Source organism: Hylobates moloch, unplaced genomic scaffold, assembly GCF_009828535.3.
Source record: "Hylobates moloch isolate HMO894 unplaced genomic scaffold, HMol_V3 SCAFFOLD_4, whole genome shotgun sequence".
Lineage (NCBI taxonomy): Eukaryota > Metazoa > Chordata > Mammalia > Primates > Hylobatidae > Hylobates > Hylobates moloch.
Genome location: NW_026652279.1, coordinates 88,696,541 through 88,722,869, shown reverse-complemented (window position 1 = coordinate 88,722,869; position 26,329 = coordinate 88,696,541). Strand labels below are relative to the sequence as shown.

At 39.0% G+C, this 26,329-nt stretch overlaps 1 protein-coding gene across 3 annotated transcripts in view; it reads left to right on the top strand.

The window, feature by feature from the left end:
- Positions 1-26,329, top strand: part of FRY (FRY microtubule binding protein) — a 461,448-nt gene that overhangs the window by 400,370 nt on the left and 34,749 nt on the right. For 2 of the 3 annotated variants that reach the window (XM_032150526.2, XM_058437701.1), the window contains 9 exons: positions 1,015-1,112; positions 1,474-1,644; positions 5,820-5,960; positions 9,101-9,280; positions 11,293-11,454; positions 13,671-13,745; positions 16,042-16,212; positions 23,668-23,868; positions 24,365-24,526. In XM_032150526.2, coding sequence (XP_032006417.1) covers positions 1,015-1,112; positions 1,474-1,644; positions 5,820-5,960; positions 9,101-9,280; positions 11,293-11,454; positions 13,671-13,745; positions 16,042-16,212; positions 23,668-23,868; positions 24,365-24,526 — 1,361 coding nt within the window. Of the gene's footprint in view, positions 1-1,014; positions 1,113-1,473; positions 1,645-5,819; positions 5,961-9,100; positions 9,281-11,292; positions 11,455-13,670; positions 13,746-16,041; positions 16,213-19,789; positions 20,375-23,667; positions 23,869-24,364; positions 24,527-26,329 lie in introns of those variants that run through there. The other variant, XM_058437702.1, reaches the window with a different exon arrangement.

Below are 26,329 nucleotides of genomic sequence, written 5' to 3'. Positions count from 1 at the left end.
AGCGATTTCTTTTTAGCTTTCCAGATCAAACTGCAGGTGCTGTTAGTTTATTCCATTGCTCTTGCACAGAAAAAAAAAATTTTTTTCTTAATTCCTAAATCTTTTATTTTTTCTTTGCTTTTCTGCTTTTCTGTTCTTCTTGGAAATTCTCTTGGTTTCCTCTTGTTTTGAATTAACCCAAATCAACAAACCAGATTTTTTATTTTTTTGTTTTGTTTTGTTTTGTTTTTGTTTTTTGAGACGGAGTCTTGCTCTGTCGCCAGGCTGGAGTTCAGTGGCATGATCTCAGCTCACTGCAACCTCTCCTCCCAGGTTCAAGCAATTCTCCTGCCTCCGCCTCCCGAGTAGCTGAGATTACAGGTGTACGCCACCACGCCCAGCTAAGTTTTGTATTTTTAGTAGAGACAGGGTTTCACCATGTCGGCCAGGATGGTCTCGATATCTTGACCTTGTGATCTACCCGCCTCAGCCTCCCAAAGTCCTTGGATTACAGGCATGAGCCATCATGCCCGGCCAACAAACCAGATTTTTAATGCCATGGCATGTGACCCAGAATTCATTTCATGAAGCCGTAGCTTAACAGAGAGGGACTAAGCCATTCCTTATTTTAAAGAGTCTTTTCAATTACATGACTAAGACTTAAATTGGTTGGCCTATGTCCTCCCACACCAGTTTTTCTTAAAATATGTTTTTTTTGATAAAAATTTCAAACTAGTACTTCAGCTCAGTTCAATCTGTGCCAAAAAAATCTGGGCCAGCCATCCTTATTCACAATAGTCCAGTGCAAGATAATCACTGCATCTTAAAATCACAGATCTACTTTAGTGTCTTCTTTGTAACTGGTGCCATTGTGGTTGTGCATTTTTCATAGATTTTGTGTTAGATCATGTTTAAGCTGATTCAAAAAACTGCTTTTGCATCACCTCAGTATAAAAATCTGTAACATGCCTTCCCACTGTTAACAGCTAAAATATACCATATTCAGCTATCTCCATTGTATCTTCTCTAATCCAGGGTTTCCACTGAATGTCTTGTGTCTCCTGCCCCAGCTGATTCAGCATTTTGAAAATCCCAATCAGTTCTGTAAGGATATAGCCGAAAGGATTGCTCAGGTATGAGTTACAGTTCCACACTCAGGCAGATCCATAGAGGCCTTCAGGAAGCCCCAATGTCAGGCAAATTACAAGGCCCAGAGAAGGCAGTGATTTTCTCAAAAACTGGAAATAATAATTAATATCACAGTAATGGACATATAGGGGTGGCTGATGCAAATTGTCTTGCTTGCTGTCATTCTTGAGAATGCAGGTGGGAAGAATTTGTGAAAATTATATTAGCCAAGCTAAGTACTTCCTGTAATTACCAAAAAGTGTATCAGTCTACTTTCCAGACAGCCAGAGTTTATAGTAAAATTGCTAACATTTCTTCCTATTCATTGGGCTATTTTATTCCTAATTGATTTTCTTATTTTAAAAGGTTTGTTTAGAAGAGAAGAACCCCAAACTTTCAAATCTTGCACATGTTATGACTCTTTATAAAACACACAGCTACACGAGGGACTGCGCCACGTGGGTCAATGTGGTCTGTCGATACCTTCATGAAGCATATGCTGACATTACCTTGAATATGGTTACCTACCTGGCAGAGGTAAGCTTTTTTTGTTTGTTTTTTTGAGACAGGGTCTCATTATGTTGCCCAGGCTGATCTCAACTCTTGGGCTCAAGCAGTCCTCCTGCCTTCGCCTCCCAGAGTGCTAGGATTACAGGCGTGGGCCACCATTCCCTGCCAGAGGTAAGCTTTGAAATGAAGGATAAAATCTATTACAGCTTCCAAGGGTAAATTATTTGCATTAAATTGATAATGCACTCAGTAGACTCTTAACTTCCATATAGTGTGTGCCTATTAAATATTATAATACATGCTAATGGAATCATTTTAAACTCTCACAACAGCACAGTGATGTAGATAATATCATACAGATCTGAGGCTCAGCCGGGTTAAATAATTTTTCACAAGTTTAAAGCAGCAGAGTCAGCCTTTAAACCTAGATATAGCTGCCTCCAAAGCTTAAACTCCTTCTGTTTATTATGGTAACACCTGTCAGTACACGGCAGAGATCAGAAATTTTTATCCTAATTACTCTGGGTGTTCAAATCTTATTTAAGGAGTTACCTTGTGGCTTGATATGTTTAATGGTTGTTTGATCTAATTATCAAAGCATACATTCTGAGATAAACTTTATTCTCGCCTTTTGTGTTTGTTTTTAAAACTGGAATGGTACTTTGTCATCATACTAATGTGTTTCTAGTATATTCATTACAAACCCTACACTGACTTCTGTGTATGTTGGTGCTAGAAATACACAGAATATTGTTGGGCAAGAGATGAAACGTATTCCGTTTAGCATCTTCAGTCTCCAACAAGTTTATTACACAAGGTCATGAAATCTATAAGGCAAATGATTGGTAATACCTACCTTGTTTTAGCATTTTCAGTGTTGCTTTTTCTTCTGTGACAAGCATTCATAGCTATCACTAGCACCTTTCAGAAGAGATGAGGACAATCTATCCTAGTTTTTATTTTATTTGTATCATCAATCCAGATGCCAGATAGGTTAAAAATCAGCCATTTTCTCAAAGGCTCCATAAGCCTGAAAGCATCTACCTAGCAGAGGAGAGATGCCCCATCCATCAACATTTATAGTTGATTGTGCAGGATTTTGACTTGCAATACATCAGTAATGTGTGAACTGCGTTCAGCCCAGGATTCACTTGCTCTTTCCACACCCACATCTCTGACATTTTAAGGAACCTCTCATAAGTACCACCCTGCTGGTTTTAATAGTCGTCTGATCATACCTGTCCCTGCAAGAGTTAACTAAGCAAGCACACACACACCTCAGCACAGAAGTAGTACTGAGAGAACTGATTTGTTCTGCTTACAAAGGCAGACCTTGCCTCCTTTAAAATAAGGTGAAGTGTAGATAGCAAGGAGGTAACATTTGTTTGGCTCAGTAACCATAAGAAGTTTCAAAAATGCAAATTGTATGTAGCATATATATACAAGGGGATATTATTCAGGAAGAAATTCTGATGCGTTCTTCCACGTGGGTGAACCTTGAAGACATTATGCTAAGTGAAATAGGTCAGAGGACAAAAGGACAAATATGACAAGATTCTGCTTATATGAGGTACAGAGATTAAGCACATTTATAGAGAAAATGTAGAATAGTAGTTACTAGGAACTGAGGGCAGTTAGTAATGGAGAATTATTATTTTGTGGGTACAGAATTTCAGTTTGAGATGATGAACAAGTTCTGGAGGTAGATAGTGGTGATAGTTGCATAATAATGTGAAAGTACTTGAGAAAACAGGTGGAAAGAATTTGTGAAGATTATATTAGCCAAGCTAAGGACTTCTGTAACAACCAAAAAGTGTGTCAGTGTACTCTGGCAGTCTGGAAAGTAGATTGATACACTTTTTAAAAAATGGTTAAAAAGGTAAATTTTATGTTACGTGTTTTTTACTACCCATAAAAGAATTGGTTATCTAATTTGTTCTATTCAGTCCTTATCACAAAATTATCACCAAAAAATGTATTATGAACTTAACCAAGGTCCCACTGTATATAATATATATTAACTTCTGTTTCAATTACACATTCTTTCAGGTCTTGGCCATGCACATACATATAATTTTGTGTCACTATGGTATTCCCTGGAACCTTCTCTGCTCACTTATTATTAACTTTATGTGTATATTTCTAGGTGTTGGGGTAGCTCACAGAGTGCTGTTTTAAATAACTCTGGAAGTCTATCAGGTTAACGTAACACACTTTGCTTAACCATCTCCCTTTTGTTGCTAATGTTCATAATTTTTTCCGTTACAAATGGTCTTGTTACGTAGATCTTTATCAAATGATATTTGAAATTTGGTCAAATAATAATAGATTTTATCAAAATCCTTTTATCACATAATATCAAATGACTTTACATTTCCTGAAGTCGAATTATTCAGTCCTGTGGCATGGATTGTGGGCATGTTATTTAGTTCTTCAACATATTCGAGAAGTTGGTCTTCATAAAGATCCCCCCATTTGTAATACTATAAACAATGTATAAATATTCTTGTTTTCCTGTATCCCCACTAAATTTTGTCATTCCATGTATTTTTTAATTTAATACTTTTATTAATAATTTTGAACTATTTTAATGTATTTTCTTTCTAGTAAAGATATTCATTTTTCCACATTATAGATTTACATAATTATTTCCTCATGTGTTTTGTTTTGTTTTGTTTTGTTTTGAGACAGAGTCTTGCTCTTGTCACCTGGGCTGGAGTACAGCGACGTGACGTTGGCTCACTGCAACTTCCACTTCCTGGGTTCACACAATTCTCCTGCCTCACCCTCCCGAGTAGCTGGGATTACAGGCACCCACCACTACGCCCAGCTAATTTTTGTATTTTTAGTAGAGACTGGGTTTCACCATGTTGGTCAGGCTGGTCTTGAACTTCTGACCTCAGGTGATCCACCCACCTCAGCCTCCCAAAGTGCTGGGATTACAGGCGTGAGCCACCGCGCCCAGCTCTTTCCTCACGTTTTAACCACTCCGTAAATATTGTGTAATTTCAACATTTAGTTGGGTCATCTCTATCAACTTTTTATTTTAAACAGTAAACTTTTATCATGATGTCTGTCACATATATTTTTTCCTTATTTTGCTTTCCTTGTTTTGCTTCTTTATTTTTCCTTATTTGCTTATTTTGGACAATATCATTGATTTTTTATGATTATAAAAGCAGTATATATTCATAACAGAAAATTTGGAAGACGCAGGAAAGCTTTTAAAAAGAAAAGAAAAATTACCCAAAATTATAGAGAAACAATACTAACATTTTAAAATTTCTTTCCAATGTTATTTCTATATAACACACACATTCATGTCAATATTGGCATCATCTATTAAAAAGACAATTGTGTATCTTTCGTTTCCCACTTACTATTATCTGATATCCTCCTCTGTCTTTAAAAATGTCATTCTATTAACTACATGATGTTTCAGTTTGCTGTTAACTTACATATCCATTTCCCTAGTGTTCAATATTTGAATTACTTACAAAGCTTCTTGTTTTGTGTATGTTTTTTGCCATTATAAATAATGCTATGGTAAAGTCTCATACATAAATCTTAACGTCTATCTCTGATTTGAGAAACGTTCCTAAAAGTATAATTACTGTGTCAAAATATTATGGACTTCTTCATTGCTCTTGATCTCATTTGCCAAACTATCCAATTTACATTTCCACTGATATGTAAGAATACCCATTTGTTTATCTCCCCATCAATACTGAGTATTATCAATTTCTAATCTTTGCCAGTTTGATAACTGACAGATTTTATCTTTTGTTTGAATTTGTAATTTTTGATAATTGGTGTCTGATGTTTTCCTTTTAGGTGTTTTTTAATATTTCATTATGTGAATTTTATACTCATATATTCACATCTCCACACATGGTATAGTCTATTTTGATAATATCTTCAGTTCTTCATAGTTAGGATTTTATTTCCCCTCCAAAGGAAATGTGCAATCAAGCCAGGCGTGGTGGCTCTTGCCTATAATCCCAGATACTTGCAAGCTGAGGCAGGAGGATCTCTTGAGGCCAGGAGTTCGAGACTAGCCTGGGCAACATAGCAAGACCCTATCTCCTAAAAAAATAAAAATTAAAAAGGAAATGCACAATCCTAAATGTGTTGGAAAACACGGGTCCTTCCATACGGAGATTTGGTGTGTGACTGACTCCAGCCGCACTTTGCCCCCACAGCTGCTGGAGAAGGGCCTCCCTAGCGTGCAGCAGCCCCTGCTCCAGGTGATCTACAGTCTGCTCAGCTACATGGACCTTTCTGTCGTTCCTGTCAAACAGTTCAATGTGGAAGTTCTGAAGACGATTGAAAAATATGTGCAAGTGAGTACTTGGATAACTTCACTAAGCAACCAGTCATTCCAAAAAGATGGAAGCTTTTCCTGTAGCTTGGCTACAAAACCATCTGGGTACCAGGCCACTCATTCATTCGTTGACATCCATGACACAGGGCAATTAAGAGTGGGAGTTGGCCACACTCTGAGTAGTATTCTGAAGAGAATGAGCACACAAGACCCCGGCACACGCCAGTGCCTTCGAAAGGCACATTTCCGCCTCTTGGGGCCACAGGCTGAGTATTGAAAGCACACACCTGACTTGGAGGGCAGACGCAGAGTCTTGGTTTCTATATCCCGTTTCAGAGAAGGAGAGGGGACAAGGAACTGTAGGAACTTTCACATGTGCCAGGTTCTAGGCCCGGTGTCTCAACATGTGAAGGGTTATTCAAAGGCTAAAATTGTCACTTTAGAGTTGAAGAGTAATTAAGAAACTTGCATAAATATAGTTGAAAATACTCCGACAAACAAACAAAAAACATTTGTTTGAGGGGATAAATAAAACAAGATGACAAAATGTGAATAGTTGATGAATAGTACAAAGGGGTTCATTAGACTAGTCTCTCTGTTTCTGTGTATATTTTAATATTCCCATAATAAACAGTCTTTATGTATATTTTTAAAACCAAGAGACTGGCCCCAAGATTTCAGTTAGTAAAGGCTGGAGCTGGTATTTGGATCCAAAGCCAGTGTCTTTGTTTTATTGTACCAGGCAGCCTTCCTGGCAGGATACTTGGACATCTCCAAACAGCTACAGATTTTTTGTTTGTTTGTTTTTGAAACTGAGTCTTGCTCTGTCCAGGCTGGAGTGCAGTGGCACAATCTCGGCTCACTGCAACCTCCGCCTCCCGGGTTCAAGCAATCCTTCTGCCTCAACCTCCCAAGTAGCTGGGACTACAGGCGTGTGCCACCATGCCTGGCTAATTTTTGTATTTTTAGTAGAGACAGGGTTTCACCATATTGGCCAGGCTGTTCTCGAACTCCTGACCTCGTGATCCACTGCCTTGGCCTCCCAAAGTGCTGGGATTACAGGCATGAACCACCACGTCCAGCCCAGAAAAAGCCATACTCTGAGAAGACCAGAAACACAATTTATTTTAATGAAAATAAAAATAAATATCAAGGCCAGGTGCAGTGGTTTATCCTGTAATCCCAGCACTTTGGGAGGCTGAGGCAAGAGGATCGCTTGAGGCCAGGAGTTCAAGACCAGCCTGGGCAACAAAGTGACATCCCATCTCTACAAAAATAAAAAAATTTAAAAAATCAGCAAGGTGTGGTGGTGCACACCTATAGTCCCAGCTACTTAGGAGGCTGGGGAGAGAGTTTCCCTTGAGCCCAGGAGGTTGAGGTTACAGTGAACTGTGATCACACCACTGCACTCCAACCTGGCCAACAGAGTGATAGATAGGAAGATAGGAATATAGATAGATGGGAAGATAGCTCAAACACACCAGGACGAGTTTCTAGAGCCTGGAAGTTAATCTAAAACACATGACCACAGACTAAAGCAGGGAGGCTCCAGGCCATGGGAGTAGTGCAGGGCCACCGTGGGGTTAAGTAGAGAGTGCCTAGCTCGAGACCATAGACATCCTTTTCTCTACATTGTATTTGTCTCTCTATTTCTTCTCTAGAATGTACTTGGCAACTTGTAGGATTCAAGGGCAAATGCTAGGTTCTCTCTGGAAGCTCATTGACGAAGATATACAATATAAATTTTAGACATTCCTTTCCATCTTTACTTCACCAGATTACTTACAGAAATTATTTAATGCTGAAAGTGACTTGCAAGCATTTTTCAAGTGGCATTGCTCCGTATTACTTACACCACATAGGGTAGGCAGTCAGTTAACAGTTTCTCACTTCACTCACAGGAGACAGGTGGTCAGTTCACACCTTTCTACGAATGTGTGCCCCATTTTGTTGTTTAATGAGGCTGTCCATTTTGTCTTAGGCCTGCGGGCCACCTCTGATACTTTTTATCTTACCTCAAATAGTAGTTTATTTCACATTTAAACCATGGCTTCCCTTGTGCAGAATTTAATAGATGTTTTATTTCATGTGCCTTGACTGCAAAGTCCAGGCAAAAAATAATAAAAACTTTTATCAAATTCGTTTATCTATGTTTCTAATATTTTTATGGAAGCAGCACACAGTCTGATTGGAGGTTGTCAGAGAAACAAAGATGGTAAAACTGAGTCTTAAATGAAGAGTAGGAATTTGACATGCCAATAAGGAGGGGAAAGGTATTCAAGGATGAGGGCATAGTATGAGTAAAGGCACAGAGGCTGAGAGAGCTTGTCAAGTTTGGGGAACTCCAGCAGCAGCCTGGGGGAGATGACCCTTGCAGGCCGTGCTCAGAGAGTGTGGACTCCACCCTGTCCACCAGAGGGAGCCTGTGAAGGAGTTTAGTCAGGGAAGTGGCTTGGTCTGAAGAGTTCTAGAAAGATCACTCTAGCTGGATCTGATGCACTTAAGGGCTGCAAACCAGGACACCAGTAACGGGCCATTGAGATAGTCCATGCAAGGCCCAAGAGGGTGCTGCTGAGCCCATGCCAGCAGGAATGCAGTGGAGGGAACAGATTACCAGGAGGGAGGGAAAGAAAGGGTTAAGAAGGGCTTCCAGATTCCTGAGTTAAGTAGTGAGGAAGACAAGAAGTGAGAAGAAAAGAGGGCTGAAGACAGAGATCAAGGTACCCAGGAAGCAAGTGGAGCAGGAGGAGCCAGAGGACTAGGAGGAGGACCAAGAAGACTGGAAACCTGAGGTGGGGAGAACTTTCAGGAAGAGTGAATTGAACAGTCAATGTCATAAAATGCATTGGGAGCCTTTTTTTCTTCCTCAAATTAAGGAGGTGCCTCATTACCAATAATGCACCTCATTAATAAGAATTTAATTTAGCTGAAATGGACAAAATTGGTCTTTTTTTATTTGTTTGTCTCCTAAACGTAGCTCCTTTTATATATACATTTGTCTTTTTATGTCATTTGCCTTTTATTTATCATGGAACCTCCTGCACTGTTTTAAGTCAGTGAATTCTGACTGGTCACTAGCTTCTCACTGGTCATTCTGACATACATTAGCTTTAAAAAAATGAAATTATTTTTAACCCTCGAATGTTTTATTTCCTGCAGAGTGTTCACTGGAGAGAAGCTCTGAATATCTTGAAGCTGGTAGTTTCTCGGTCAGCCAGCCTTGTTTTACCTTCATACCAGCACAGTGACCTCTCAAAAATAGAAATACATCGAGTGTGGACGAGTGCTTCCAAGGAATTACCTGGGAAAACCCTGGACTTCCACTTCGATATTTCGGAGGTACTTAACTATGTTAACTATTTCTGTGAACTTTAGCATGAATTTGTAATAGCAAAGGTCAAAAGTAGTTGCCTGGAAAAAAGAAGACTTATTTGACAGTTATTTCAAATGAAGATTTCTAAGGACTAAATTAAGTTTTGCTTTTTAAAGAATGCATTGAGTGTCATATTCACTGGGACTCTCAGTTGGCAGCTTTTAAAAATAGAAACTAGCCTCAGTTATGTAAAAAAATGATTTTAAAAAGAGGTATTTAAAAATGGAACGATCACAAGCATTTTAAACCATGACCTTCACTCATTCTGTATCTGACAATGGTCATGTCTTCATATCCACAATATTCTCCCTGAGTGACAGCCAGTTCAGCAGATGACCAAAATTTACAGGAATACAGACTCCACTTTTATAGTTGCTTCCCCAGTCTACACTATTTTTTAAACAAGTAAAACTAAATTCTTGCCTTGAAGTGGGCAGGGGAGGGAGAGGGAGGAGCAAGAGACTAGGGACCCAAGCTAAGGAGTCAGGAAGAAAAGAAAGGATAGGAAGTGGTCATGTTTACCTGGTAGTCCATGAACAAACATTTGGGAGGCTTATATTGAAGTCTAAGGTATAAAATAACTTTGCTTTCACATCTCTTACCCCATGACTCATGAACTCCCAAAGCAGAAACCGTACTCTGTTCCTGTTTATAACCAGGGCCCGGTACAACATCTGGTGCATAGTGGATCACTAGTAAATATTTCCAAACTCCGCTGAATGAATAAATTCACTAAGAAATAAACCTGGTGTCAAACACTGCATGTTCTCACTCATAAGTAGGAGTCGAACAATGAGAATATATGGAGACAGGGAGGGGAACATCACACACCAAGGCCTGTCGGGGGGTGGGGAACAAGGGGAGGGATAGCATTAGGAGAAATACGTAATGTAGATGACAGGTTGGTGGGTGCAGCAAGCCACCATGGCACATGTATACCTATGTAACAAACCTGCACATTCTGCACATGTACCCCAGAACTTATATTTTTTAAAAAAAGAAATAAACCTGGTGTGCTTATATGGAACTTACTTGCACTATTATGTAGGTCATATCCAAGTTGGGTTTTTTATACAATGGTCCTCACTGACCTTTCATCATTTCAGTATTCAGGATGAGATACTATTTGCTGCTATTGTGACACCTGCATCTATATTTAATATGTAAATAATATTAAGGTTTCAATTTAATCTTGGTCCATTTTCACATTTTTTTTAACCTAGCTAGGGGGAAAAGCTATTTTTACTCTGCAATTTGAGTTTGTTGTGTTCCAAAGAGGTACAAAAAAACGTGCAGCCAGTTAGCAGCATGCCCCAGAGACCCAGAACTGCCCCAGAATGATGGGTCTCAGGAGCCAGGTGTAAAATTGACAGTTTCTGCCACTGCCGAGGTCAGGCCCATGAGCTGGTGTCTGCAGCGGAGACCTGCTCGGAGCTCGAGTTTGCGAATTGCTGCCTATGCAGCCACCACACTCTGGAGCTCTCGGGAAGTGAAGTTTCTCAAGTGCTGCCCAAGTACCTGGCCCTGACCCCAGTCACTTGAATAATTGAAAAGATATAAATAAGTTAAATACATTTTTAAATAATTGAGCGTATATAAAGATTAATGATTAAAAGTTGGGAGAGGGAAAGGAATTTTGGTCTCTTGTTCTAACTATAAGAAATTTTTTCAAGTTTAAACAATCGAAAACTATTTGGTTTCCTGCATATTTTGCTTCTCTTTATCAGTGGTTTCTAAAGCATATTAAAGAACAAGCAGTTGCATTTTTCTGCCGCTAAAGAGGGGAGAAAATGTTGAAGATGCAAAACGACTCACAATGTATACGTGCATGTTGAGAAAATGAGCCCACTTGTAACACTGAACTTCTCTAATCTTATTTTTAATCAAATAAGCAGCTCTTGGTTGCTTCTGGGGAGAAGGGTTTCATAGATCACAAAACTATTGAGACAGAAGAATGTGCTTTTGTCTTCTTCTCAAGACTCCAATCATCGGGAGGCGGTATGATGAGCTGCAGAATTCTTCTGGGCGTGATGGGAAGCCCAGGGCCATGGCCGTCACCCGGAGCACATCTTCCACTTCCTCAGGCTCCAACTCCAACGTCCTTGTTCCTGTGAGCTGGAAAAGGCCCCAGTATTCTCAGGTATGCAATCCTAGACCCACAGCCCTCGGAGGGAGTTTAGGGACCTGTTGAGTCCATATGGCTGGGTCATAAGGGATTCCCTCTTTCACCATCCCAACGTTGTCCATATAGGTCTCAGCACTTCCAGGGATGGGGTCTTGTGGCATTCCAAGGAAGCCATTTGCTCTTCGAACAGTTCATTACCTTGAGTTGAAGTCTGTCTCTTTGTTGCTTCTATCCATTGGTTCCAGTTCTCTCAAGGCTTAGAAATTAAAATCTGGTCTCTCTTTCACATGGCAGCCCTTCAGACATTTAAAGAAATTCTGCCCCTCTGCCACTCTCCTAAATGAGTCCAAACAACACATCCTTAGTTCTCCCAACCAATTCTATAGCACTTGGACTCCCAAAGGGTTGATAGGGCTGCACACCCAAAGACCATCCTGTCTGCTGTCCACGGAACAGGCACCTCAACCATAGTGTCCATGCACAGGCTGAGCCATGCAGATGGTGAGGGGCGGGGGTACTGCTGCCAGATTCTCTGTAGTTCTGTCATCACAGCATAGCAGAGATGCCATTGGACTTCCTGTCAAGTAAAACTTCTGCATTATTCAGGGGTCTTCTGTTGACTTGTTATAGAAACCCACTGAAAAATTACCTTATGTGGTAAAGGAACTTATTAACTTACTCATCTTGGCTTCAAGCACAGTTGGCTCCTAGTTCACAAATGTCAGGAACTGGATTCTTAGACTGTCTCCTTCTCACTGTCCCCACCTTCCCTTCCCAATATCTTGGCCCTTGTTTTCCCCTCCAGTGACTTCATTCTCAGGCAGGATTTTTCTATGGGAGGCCCAGATGACCTCTGGCAGCTCCAGGTTTACATGGTCTTTGGCTCTGATGACTTCAGAGCGACAGAGGCCTTTCCTCTTTTGACATCCATAGCAATTCTAGAAAGACTCTTGCAGGGCATGTGAGGGAGGCATAGCTTCACTTAGTGGGAATGGAGTCTTTCCGAGATGAAAAGAGGGACAGTGTTACCAGAAGAAGGTGAAGTGGGTGCTGGGAAGGACAAAGTGGGTGCCCAGGAGGACTCACCTTCTCTCTCAAAGGTTAGGGGAATGGCACATGTAGCATAGTGCTGGCTGCAACAGAGCAGGTTCTCAGTAAGTGTTCAGCTGAAAACTTCATTGAAAGAGAGAAGAAAAATATACTGCCCAGTGTGTCCTTCTACATTGATTCCTTCCCAAAATTGTAAAATGACCATTAAGACTTAGGAAAATCATTTCGCGAGTCTTCTGCCATCCCTCAACCTCAAAGTCCTCCTGTCTCTGACCTTGAGCAGACACCATATTGAGTGTCTGTCCCCTCTATAATTTGGAAAGAAGGATGCAGTGAATCAAGTTCCGTTAAGAAGAAAAATCTAAGAGTGGCATTGGCCTCCTAGCAGTTTCCACATAACAAACTGTAAATCAGATTAAAGGGGGGAGAATCATTTTAAAGAGATTAGGAAGATTGCTTTAAAAATTCTCAACTCACCAATCATTCTGAGACCTGGGTTATCTGCCACTGGAAAAATGTAATGGTTTATAGAAGAATCCCTATGGTTAAGGGGCTGGAAAATAGGTTTATGAAGGAAAGGAACTGAGTCTGTTTAACTTGAGGAAGAAGAAACTAAGGAAGATTTAATATGGCTTAAAACGAATGAATTTTTTCATTCTACAAGAAGTATTCTTACATTCGAGAAAAAGAGACTCATGCTGTAACTTAATAGAGTTAAAGTGTAAGGAAAGCCTTGCTAATACTGAAAGTTTAACATATAAGAAAAGATTATCAAAGGAAGTGATAGATCTCCTTAAAGAACCTAGGGATTGATTTTCACATACACACACATATACAACCCTTGGGATAACTTAGATCACCACTGTCTAGCAGAAACATAATGTGAGCTTCATTTTACATTGTCTATATAGTTACCTTTAAAAAAAGGAAAAACAGGCAAAATTAATTTTAATAATAAATTTTACCTAACCTACTATATTTAAAATATTATTTCAACATGTTTTCAATATTTTACGATTTTTAATTGCTATTTATGTTCCTTTTTCATACCCTTGTGTATTTTACATCTCAGTTCTCTCTATATGTCAAGTGCTATTGCCCTGTATGGCTAGTGGCTAGAAAACAGAGCAGATTTGCTCACAGGACCCCATAATGAAACCTGCCTTGTGTTTCTTTTCCAGAAGAGAACAAAAGAGAAGTTGGTGCATGTCCTTTCTCTGTGTGGCCAAGAAGTAGGACTGAGCAAAAATCCATCAGTAAGTTCTGTCATGTATCATAGTTATTTTGGTGTCATATCTCCTTTTTCATTGGTCTATTTTTGCCTTTGGTCATATAATTTAGAGGATTCAACTGTGAATGACAAGTATGATAGCCACCGTCTTATGATAGCCACCGTCTTATGATAGCCACCGTCTTATGATAGCCACCGTCTTGAGCAAACCCCTGGACTATTTCTCCCCACACCATGATTTTTAATCACACTGAGTTCAGAAACAATGAAAGATCTTATTGGCTGTTTGCTCGTTTGTCTATGAATACTGTTTCTTTTCATTTTTTAATTTCTTGGATTTTTTTTATAAATATGCCCAGACTTTCTTACAACATAAATAATAATCTCCACTGACCACCATGTATGACATATATGCTCATATCTCTTGGATATAATTTTACTCTCTGTACACATGCTTCTTACTCTGATGTCATTATCTTACCCACATACAATAAAGATGAAAATAATATGTTTCTTTGCATATAAACTTCCACTGATGTTACAATAAAAAAACTAAAAATAAAAATCATGCCATCAAGCTTTTGAATGAATGGAGGATTCAAGTATTATAAGTAAACTTGGGAAGCTTTTATAAAATTTAGAAAAATTTGAATTGTGTATAGGAGTATAACAAAAACAATAGAAGTGTCTGCTGGTTTCACCAAGTATTTTTGTTTCACCTGTATCACAGAATATTTATTATTTATGAAAAAGGAATAGCAAACTAAATAATTTCCCAACTAAAGTAAGAATTAGCAAACACATTTCTCGGTGGAGCTATTTTTAAATTTCAAAATAGATCCACTAACATAGTTCATGAGCAGGTGAAATATTAGAGGCTCATAAATACTTGCTAAAGTACAAAGTGGTATTTTTTATCATCTGGGAAAGCACCCCAGCCAGCCATCAGCTAAGCTGGACCTCCATTTAAGTCACTTCTTCGGTGTTATTGATCAGTGGGTTTTCTGCTGCTCCTGTGACAGTATTTAGGACAGAGGGGACAGTGGCAGAGGCAGATAGAGACTCCTAGCCCACAGCGAAGAGACCCAAGTATGTTTTTCCTCTGCAAAGCAGCACTGCCAACAAGGCCTACTTCTTATCGCTTCAGGCTCATACTGTCTGCCCTGTGCTAAGGCCTTTTCAGCTAAAATATTTACCTGGAGTAGGTTACAAATAAGAGAAGCAGCACTAACTAGGAAAGACAGCCTTCAGCTGAGGAAATCAGAAATCTCATGTCTCGTCTCTCACTGACTAGTTGACTAGTCCTCAGGGCTCTTTATCTCACATACCCATTTGCAATCCCTGTGTAAAACTATGTGTCAGGTGCTATAATGAGAGGCTATCATATGCATCATATACTATTCTTAAACACTAGAGGAAAAAAGTACACTTGAAATCCATTCACTCTTTCTACTTTTGAGAGATGTTGATTATATTTAAATTCTTACAAATGATTTTGCCTACTTTTCAAGGACAACTAAGACATTATAATGGTTATACAAAGAATACTATTAATTTTGTTTAATATCAATCTATGTTCAGTAGAGGCTGGATAGCAAAACATTTACTCTCATTTACAGTTTATTATATACCAAGTTCTACCAAAATGGGTCAGTGAAAAGAACCTAAACATAGAAGTTAATTTTAAAACATTAACATACTAAAGATTTTAGTAGTAAAACATGTTTTATTTTGTTTAAATCTACAGGAGAGGAATTTAAGTATAAGTTATGGGCCTGGTTACTCACCTACTTTTCTATGGACAAGTATTGTAATTTTTGGCTTCTGTTTTTTTATTTCTTATCAATTGCTGGTTTATCTCTAAAAGGGTTAAATCCTTTGTTCCCACATTCATTCTACAATAACATATCTTGGTAACAGTCCTTAAAATATTATTTATATGTATTTGATATATATGTGTAAACGTGTATAATTTCTAACTCTAATCAGTTCAGAAACAGTGGAACATTTTCCTGGCTGCTCCAGTTTACACACACACACACACACACACACACACACAGGTAGTATACAGTCTTCATCCATTAAGAAGCAGCGATGTGATTCTTGAACATTTTTCTGGTGCATGAACTTGCGTCTTTACCACGAGTTTAATCTGAAGGCACCTGTCCAACATAAATAATAAAAGAACATTCTAAAAATACCCACTGAAGGAATTAGGTGTGTACTGGAAATACGGTGCTATGAAGAGCCAATTACAGTTTTTCGTAGCACAAACAACCAAAGGGAGAACGGTTTCTCAGGAGAGGACTCTTGATTCGCAGGTGATTTTTTCATCGTGTGGGGATCTGGATCTGCTTGAGCATCAGACAAGCTTGGTATCTTCTGAGGACGGCGCCCGAGAGCAGGAGAACATGGATGACACCAACAGCGAGCAGCAGTTTAGAGTCTTCAGAGACTTCGACTTCCTAGATGTGGAGCTGGAGGATGGAGAGGTACGGTGTATTCTCTGTAAAAATAATCCCCGCACCCTTTTCCTTGACTAATGAAACTGTTCTTTTTACCTGCTAAATAATGAGTTTTTGTAACAAGATCTTTAATTGGAAAGTTGTAAACTTTATTTTGAATCAACTTATTCAAAGTACAGCCCCTAAACTTTGGCAAAAGTTACCACACCCTTCCTGTCTGAGCCCATGGCAAAAGCTGCCAAGTTATTTCTAAATGGCAAAGACCTGAGTTTTAATGACCACACAAAGACTGTATGTGTGTATGTGTAGTCCCAAGCTGGACTTAAAAAAACAAATCACAAAAAACATTTCAGTTCTTAGCCTGTTCACTGGTACCTGAGTAAAATATGCTAAGCATTTAATCATTTCTATTGTGAAGTTTCTCTATTTTAATTCCTTCAAAGCTTGCCTGCTACAACATGAGACCAGAGCCTGAGGGATCAAACATTTTTGTGCTTGATGAAATTGTTAGAACTGGAAACAAAATACAATGCACACAAGAGAGCTCTTTGCTCTGCTTAGCTTGGTGGCTGGTGTTCTAGACACTGGAGCAGCCAAATTCAAGTCTCAGTGGGCAAATGCAGATTCGTTTATTTTGGATGATAATCATGGTAATAAGATACTTTCAGCTATGAATCATGTTTGCGAAAACAGGTATTGAGAGGAGGAGCATCACCTGTCAGTCACCTTCATTTCAGTAGCTTAGAGGCATATTCCACCTGAGAGGCAGTCTTTTGCCTCATGGGATCAAAACTCAGTTCACTTAAGTGAGATTGGATGATGTAAAGGTGCCTGGTTCGGAACCTGGCTCATGGTGTTGTCAAGCTCATGTTTAACTGCACCAGATTTCCCAAACGACTCTCTGCTAGTCTTACAATTGAGGAGGCAGGCCCAGATCCCAAGTTTAGGATTTCCTGCAGCAGGTAGGCACCTCCTTACTTAACTACAGGCTTGTGGGAAATGATGCTTCAAGTAGCTGCTTACCTTCCCTAAAAGGATTTTGTTACTGACCAACCCACTTATGTCTAATTGAAGCCAAAGAGCCCTTTGCTTTTGTCCTTCCTGGCCCACTGATGACCCTGGATGTCTGCCCCAGCAGGAGAGAATCATGTCCTCGGAATAAAGAAGGTGTTCTTCACCAATTCTTTCCCTGGAAAACAAGTTTAGCAGACCCAGTCCTTAAGCAGTATGAAGGCACTACTATAATGTATCCTTAAAATAACTGCCAGCTTAATTTTCACCTTGAATTGCTTAAGAACCAGTAAAAAGTATTGCAGGTTTCTATGATCCATAATAAATGATAGAGAAAGCATTCACTGAATGCAGTGAGGATAGTTTTAAGTCTAAAGCAAAATACAACTGTTTTGAATACTTTCAAAAATGTCTCTGAGACAGAGCTCAGAGTTCAGCTAATGTCAAAAGACCAGCTCCCTGATCTGACAACTGACCTAATGTTTGCTCTTCAGTTAAAATTCAAGCTTGGACACCTGTTTCCCTCTGGAAGTTATACAAGGGAGGGAAAAAACAGATGAAGCAAGAGAGGCATTATTTCCTGTCTCAGCCAGAGAAAAATGTTATGTGAAATGACCTAGCAGGAATGATGTAAAGTGAAGTAATCTGACACAATTTCAGAACAGCTCACAAATTTAGTTTCTATCAAAATAAAGGAAGGAAAAATCTGGGATGCCCATTACTTAAAAATAAATATTATACTAATGTTTTTCAGGGACAAGAAATAAGGAATACTACACCTTTTTTTCTGGTCTTCTCTTTATTGTCCTAGCCAGCAATAACTAAAAAATCACAATGATTATTTTATCTTTCATTGTTAAGAGTTTATAAAGAAACTGGCTGGGCACAGTGGCTCACACCTGTAATCCCAGCACTCTTGGAGGCTGTGGCATCCTAGAGGATCACTTGTGTCCAGGGGTTTAAGACCAGCCTGGGCAACGTAGCAAGACCGTGTCTCTACAAAAATTAAAATTAGCCAGGTGTGATAGCACATGCCTGTGGTCCCAGCTACTCGGGAGGCTGAGGTGGGAGTATCGCTTGAGCCCAGGAGGTCAAGGCTGCAATGAGCCATGATTGCACCACTGCACTCAGACTGGATGACAGAGTGAGACCCTGTTTCCAAAAAAAAAAAATTTAGAAGAAGAAACTCACGGGGCTGAGAGTGTACATTTTATCCAGATAAAACAAGGCATTTGAGAATGTTTTGCTACTTCCCAATAAAATCACAATAAGGGATTCTAGCCTTCTTGGAGTAGAAGAGTGAAGATGCCTGGACTTCAGAGTCCAACAGCTCCAGGTTTGAATTTCACCTCTGCCACTGACCTTAGCTATATGACCTTAAGCATGGGTGCAATTCCTCTTGCTTTCCACTTCTTTGTCTATTAAGTGGGTATAAGAATACAGGTTGAGCATTCCTCATCTGAAAATTCAAAATCTGAAATGCTCCAAAATTCTAAACTTTTTGAACACTAACACGACATCACAACTGAACGATTCCACACGTGACCTCATGTTACAGGTCATAGTCAAAATGCAGTCAAAACTTTGTTTCATGCACAAAATTATTTCAAAATTGTATAAAATTATATTTAGGCTATGTACTTAAGCTGTATGTGAAACATAAACAAATTTCATGTTTAAACTTAGGTCCCATCCCCAAGATAATCTCATTATGTATATGCAAATACTTCAAAATTTTTTAAAAATCTGAAATTCAAAACACCTCTGGTCCCAAGCATTTTGAATAAGGCATACTCAAGCTCTACCTGCCTGTAGAGCTGACATGAGGATTAAATAAAATAACCTATGTATAGTGTCTAGCAAAGTGTCAGGCATATAGTTGGCATTGTAAATGTTAGTCTCCTTGTACTGTCATTGGTGAATAATTTTAGTATATCCTCATCTGATAAAGTTAGGCATACTTGGCTTTTAGATCAAAACACAGTTGTCAAAAAAGGAAAGACAAGTCATTTTGTTATATCTATTCCTTTTCATTGGTCGCAGAATTTACTGAGTGATATCTACAAGAGTTTGCCCTTGAACTTTTTAGAATCTTTAAAAGGTGTTGTGTCTTTGCTATTAATTGCATATCAGCAGTAAGCATCATGATCACAAATACTTTTAGCTTTGTGAACAGGCTCAGGTGATGCCACCTTTATTTCCAGTTGATGACCCTCATTCGTGTTCCCATAACATTTAACAGTTTTTTCACGAATACATATTTAGGCATTCCAAAAAAAAGAAAAAAGTGTTGAGGAGACCAAAGTTGTCACAGAGGTAGAAAGCTGTTTCAGAAATTGTAGTAATGATTTGTTATCCCAGCTCTATCATCCACAGCCAAAGGATTTGGAATTTCTGATGTTTAATGTTGATTTTTCTCTTTGGAGTTAGTGTATATTTACCTTTTCTTTTAAGGTGCACCTACTGAAGTGTATATTGTTAGCACTGTTAGTTAATGTGTTAACACTAAGAGAAATGTTCTTGAGTATTTTTAATATAATCATTGTAAATAGACCTTTTGTTTGTTTTTCTGCTCGTTCAATCTGCTACCCAGGAACTTCAGGTAAGATGATGCTGTTTTTAATTCAAATATGCTAGTAGATGTTTTGCATCTTTGCAGATTTATAACAACGTAATTGCTTTTTTCCTCCCTTCCAGAATATATATGCTTATTTGCGTGCATATTTCCTTTTAGGTGTGTGATATAAGAGGTATTTTTCTTGGCTGCTCTAGTATGGAAATGTTTTCTAAAATGTAAATACATTTTTAAAATCTTTATATGCCTAGTTCTGAAAGTTGCATGATTATATCTCAGAGAAGTGGAGTTTTCAAATCTGATCTATGGCAATCCTATCATTTCTCATTAAGTGGTTGCACAACTGGATGGGTTTTATTGTTAAATTCTTGTATTAAAACTGAAATCACCAGGTACGACGGCTCCCACCTGTAATCCCAGCATTTTGGGAGGCTGAGGTGCCAGATCACTTGAGGCCAGGAGTTCAAGACCAGCCTAGCCAACATGGTGAAACCCTGTCTCTACTAAAAATATAAAAATTAGCCACGCCTGGAAGTGCACGCCTGTAATCCCAGCTACCCAGGAGGCTGAGGCAGGAGAATCCTTTGAACCCAAGAGGCAGAGGTTGCAGTGAACCAAGATCATGCCACTGCACTCCAGCCTGGGCAACAGAGCAAGACTCTGTCTCAAAGAAAAAAAAAAGTGAAATTAACAATTTGCATCTAACTATATACCATATATACTTTCAATTGAATCTTTTTTTCCCCCAGGAATTAAAGGCTATCTCTATCTCTGTGTAGTGACTAGAGAACTTTTCATCCAAACCAGGGCCCTTTTAAAAGTAAAAGGGGGTACTAATAATATTTATGCCCAAACCACAGGCATTAAAATCGGGATCATCCTGGGCAAAGTGACCTATGATCAGTCTCTATCTACGTATATCAGACTTACTCTAAGTAGAACATTTGGGGGAGTATATTTTTACCACAATGCACCCAAATTTCTTCAACAATAATTCTTGTTTGACAGAGTTCCAATATGAAAAAATATGTGTCAAAAAATAGTATTTCTAACATTTCTAGAATGTTTAAACATTAATACTTTCCCATCTCAGTGTAAATCCTGAGTGGTTTTTAAGTTTGATAACTGACATATACAGAGTGTTCATCTGGACTAGCCATCCTCTGCATTTTCTCACATATAGGAAACTGTTTTGACTTTTCACTTTGTATGTAACATAAAATACAAATCTGACATTTGGGGGAGAGGAAGGATGGAGGGTGGGTCTCCCACTAGGGCCATGCTGAGAAAGCCTGGTTGAGTTTTCATCACCATGGACTTTACCTGGGGCCAGACTGCAGCGTTGTTCCATCATCTCAACCTCTCAGCCACCGCCAGGGGAACCATTTCAACACCCTTGCTTCTAATGGAGATATTACACCTTCCAGCAAAACAGCCAAACCTTATTCCTGCAAGAACAGCTTTCCCTGCCTCCCTATTTTCACACCTGATTGATTCAGGTCTTCACCACAGCTGCCGCCAAATGAGCACTAGCAGTGACCTGTGCCTGGTGTAGCCTTCTCCCACCTGGATGTCTGTATTCCTCTGCAAGCTCGTGGTTCTGTCTCAGGTGCAGCGTGGGAGACCTCCAGAATCGCTAAGATAGTTCATCCAACCCTTCCAGTCATTTGGCACAAGAGAGTCCGTTTTGTGAATTTGTGTTTGTATATTTGTCCCTATAATTTTCACATTCTTCTCTTTTTACTCTGTATAGTTAGTATTCTGATTTTTCTGTATTTTCTTCCTTTCTTTACACATTGGATTTTCCTTTTCTTCTGAGAACTTTTGCCTCTTTCATATATTTTTTTATTTTCTCACTGCAGTGGCTATTTTTAAAATCCCAGTACAACAGTTAGCCATTTTCCACCAGAAAAAAAGAAAAAAAAATATGGTGGTAATTTATCATAGCAGATACTGGATGTTAGAAACAATATTCTGAGTCTGCATTCTTTTTTATAATCAAACAGCCCTAAGAGCAATCATAAATATCATATGTGAGGATGAATAATGATAATTTCTATATCTTATCCAGATTGTGCTTAGGATTTGTGCCTGTTGCCTTCTACCATGAAAATAGCCCAAGCAGACTTTGAAAAAGCTATGCCTCTGTTATATGACAGATCTGTGAGAATGGCAAGCTTGTTTCACTAGGAGACAGACACAACCCTCTGCTTTAAAACAGAGGGAAATTAATAAATGATAATGCTCATAAGTTTAACAGTAACTCACATCTCTCATATTATGTTGTTCACTGAGCTCTCATCAGAAAAAGTTGTTTTATTTTATTCCAATGAACCATCAGGCAGTGTTTCAAATTACCAGTAAATGAAAAGATTCTGTACTAGATTTTGTCAGATCATTTGTTTAGGTTAAAATTTGTGTATCAGTCGGCTGAGTAATATTTTTCTTCCTTTATTCCTATCTTAACAGAGACAAAAATAAAACCCAAATCCATTTCTAGAAAAAAAAAGTTATGTTAGTCAAATACACTTATTTATTAACTGATGGTTTGTAGAGAAAGTCTGAATGCAACTAAAAGCTTTCTTTAACACTTACATGGCCACTTAAGCTAGTTCTTAGTAATTCAGAATATACAAATCAACAATAATATTTGGGGCCAGGTGCAGTGGCTCACGCCTGTAAGCTCAGCACTTTGGGAGGCCGAGGTGGGTGGATCACTTCAGGTCAGGAGTTCGAGACCAGCCTGGCAACATGGCAAAATCCCGTCTCTACTAAAAATACAAAAAATTAGCCTGACATGGAACCTGGAAGGTGGAGGTTGCAGCGAGCTGAGATCGTGCCACTGTACCACTCCAGCCTGGGCAACAGCAAGACTCTGTCTCAAAAGAAAAAAAAAAAAAAAACAGTAATAGGCCGGGTGCGGTGACTCACGCCTGTAATCCCAGCACTGTGGGAGGCCGAGGGCGGGTGGATCATGAGGTCAGGTGATCGAGACCAGTCTGGCCAACATAGTGAAACTCCATCTCTACTAAAAATACAGAAAATTAGCTGGGTGTGGTGGCACGTGCCTGTAATCCCAGCTACTCGGGAGGCTGAGGCAGGAGAATGGCGTGAACCTGGGAGGTGGAGGTTGCAGTGAGCCGAGATCACGCTGTTGCACTCCAGCCGGGGCGACAGTGTGAGACTCCATCTCAAAAAATAATAATAATAATATTTGGTACTGAGTCCAGGAAATTAACAATTTTCTACACCGGGACAATTATTTAAAGATGAGCCTAAAGCAAAAGTTAAGGTGTTGCCGCTCTGGCCTCTGCATAGTGCATGATCCATCAGACTTTGCCCAGCTGCTCTGATAGTCTTTAACTCTGCATTGTATCTGTGAAAACCGCTGTGGCAGAAATAGGCTGGAATGTTTACCTAATGCTCTTCCACTAAATACCCAAAGGATACTGGAATGTGCTACAAGCAGCATAGCTCCTACTTTTTTCTCCTTCTGAAAACAGTACTAAACAGGGGCCGACCTCAGGGTGGTGGGAGTGGGTGACACCTCTTTTGAAGTTTTCATACTAACGGTCTCTTTCTTACAGATTTTTGAAAACACAGAGCATTGGTAGGTTTACCAAAATCAACTTTTTAAAAACTGTAATTATTACTCACCACGCCAAAGAAAAGTATGTAATCACTTCTACCTATGACTTCACATGAGTTTACATGAAAATGGTGTGCTTTTACTACTTTTCACATCGGGTAAACAAAGGTTTTGATACCAAAGTCAATGAAGGCCTAAGAGTTAATAATGACAATATTTGTGCCCAAGCTATGACTAATTGAATGTGTGAACATGTGAGTGCAAGAGGATTTGGGCATAAAAAAACCGGCTGATGGTGTGATTTCAGGGTGAGAGTATGGACAATTTCAACTGGGGAGTGCGCAGACGTTCTCTGGACAGCCTGGATAAGTGTGATATGCAGATTCTGGAGGAGCGCCAACTGTCAGGAAGCACTCCCAGCCTGAATAAAATGCACCATGAGGATTCCGATGAATCATCCGAGGAGGAGGACCTCACAGCCAGCCAGATCCTGGAGCACTCAGACCTAGTAAGTAGCAGCTCTCCCATTCTAAGAATTGGGAGGCTTATTTTTTGTAACTAATGCAGGAGGATAGTTTCCAGTTGCAGCTAAGGAAACTTTCCACAGCTGCTGAACTAAAATTGGAACCGTCAGGTGGTGTCATATGGGTTCTAGCTGGCAGAGTCTTCTCTGTATGTTGCAGATGGAAACAAAGACTGGGGTCCATGTGATTCACCCTGAAAGCCACCAGATCTGTTAAGGCCTAGATTTTTCCCAAATACCTTTTATGATTCTGGAATCTTTTTAAAAATTCCCCAGATCTCTAAAGTGTGGAGATATGACAGACGTTTTGACGTGATTATCTGAAAATACCTGGATTACTAGCTTCTATGTTTAGGCCCAATAATGGTGAAATGTGGAAGTTAAAAAATTAAGATGTATTAACCAACAACTAGAGAATAATTGGAGCTTTTAAAGAATGGGAACTTCATACTATGTTTAATTTCCTTTGCTTTTTAAACAGATCATGGCTCTCTCCCCCTCTGAAGAGACAAATCCCATGGAGCTGCTCACCACAGCCTGTGACTCGACCCCTGCAGAACCTCATTCCTTTAACACCAGAATGTCCAGCTTTGATGCTTCCTTGCCTGATATGAATAATCTGCAGATTTCTGAGGGTTCAAAGGTGAAGAGATTTTAACAATGATGATTTGTACTTCCCTTAAAACCCTTAAAAAAAAAAAACACTTCCAATTTTCTGAGAATTCTTAAGGGGTCTCAAGTAGAAAGACTATCTTTATCTTTTTCTTTCTCTCTTTTTTAAAATAATAGAAGTTTGTGCACCTGAGCCTATGTTTTGAAGTTGTTTTACCCCCACAAACTTGAGCAGCCATCTTCTTCTTGGCTGAAAGACTTGATTTGAGGTCTTTTTAAAATGAGACATTTTGCATGAACACTGCTGGTGGATGGCAAAACCAGTGGTGTATGTCTGAGATGGCTGTGACTGGGAAACTGCTGATCTTTGTCATGAATTTTATAAAACAATATGCTAAGTGAGGTGTGGGTGTACGCACATATTTGGGGGAATTTTTTCCTATGTACGAAACAATTATACAATTTGTACATTGATTCAGTGCTTGCCTTTTGGCATGCTATCAGAATTTTTAATGTCAATCACAGTCTTATGCCAGATTCGCACAAAACTCTTCTCGCCAGAGTCTGTGAGGAGAAAAGTAACTAATGGATGTAATTTTCTTAATTAGAAAAAATCTAACAGTATATATTTCATTTAAAGTTTATTTTATTAAAATGTCCTGAAAACCATCCACTTGCATGCTATGCCCACATCTATGCCCATCAGTATAGAATTGTATTTCCTTATAGTAGAAATACCAAAATAATCTATTGCTGGTAAGATAGAGTCAAGCACTCTTTATCATGAGTTTGGTTATGGTTGTGCAAGTTCAAAAGAAAAAATAAAATCAAAAAAAATTTCATAAAAGTATATTCCTTCTGACACTTCTAATGGAAAAATATAATACTGGCTATTCTATATTCTCTGATAGCATAGTAAAAATAGATCAGAAATCTAGAAAAATCTATGTGCTTTAAACCAAGGGCAATCACCAAATTACAATTACCTAAAAATATTGAAGCTTAAATAGTAATTATTTCTGAGATCGCCTCATTGCAAAGGTACTACAATCAGGATTCTTGGAATTAGCAGAGTTCTTTTTTAGCCAAAAGAAAAAAAAAAAAGCCCAGAAAGAAAAGTTGTCTAAGTTAAAATTCTAAGATTATGAAATTAAATTTCATAGAAAAAACATCACAAAATATATGTGCATTTGATATTTCTCAATGTCAATATGGTCATTTTCTCCATTTTTCTATTTTGAATGCTAAAAACATATAGATTTCTTATAGAAAGTACTATCTAAGGCCAGGCGCTTTGGCTCACACCTGTAATCCCAGCACTTTGGGAGGCCAAGGCAGGTGGATCACGAGCTCAGGAATTCAAGACCAGCCTGGCCAAGATGGTGAAACCCTGTCTCTACTAAAAACACAAAAAAATTAACCGGTCATGATGGCAGGTGCCTGTAATCCCAGCTACTCAGGAAGCTGAGGCAGAGAATTGCTTGAACCTGGGAGGCAGAGGTTGTAGGTAGCTGAGATCACACTACTGCACTCCAGCCTGGATGACAGAGCAAGACTCCATCTCAAAAAAAAAAAAAAGAAAAAGAAAGTAATACCTACGTAATAGATCTCCTCCTACCAAGAAAAAGTCGAGTCCCATTTCTGAAGAGCTATCCCTGTTTTTCACATAAGTTGCATTACTGCAATGTTTGATATAGCTATGACATTAGAGAAAATAAAATGTATTTTAATAAGAACTCATCCCTTCTCTAATGGATTAAGTGTATGTACACTAATAACCTAGACCAGGCACCAGTGGCCAGCCTCATTGGCAGCCCTGTAGTTTTAAAAAGCA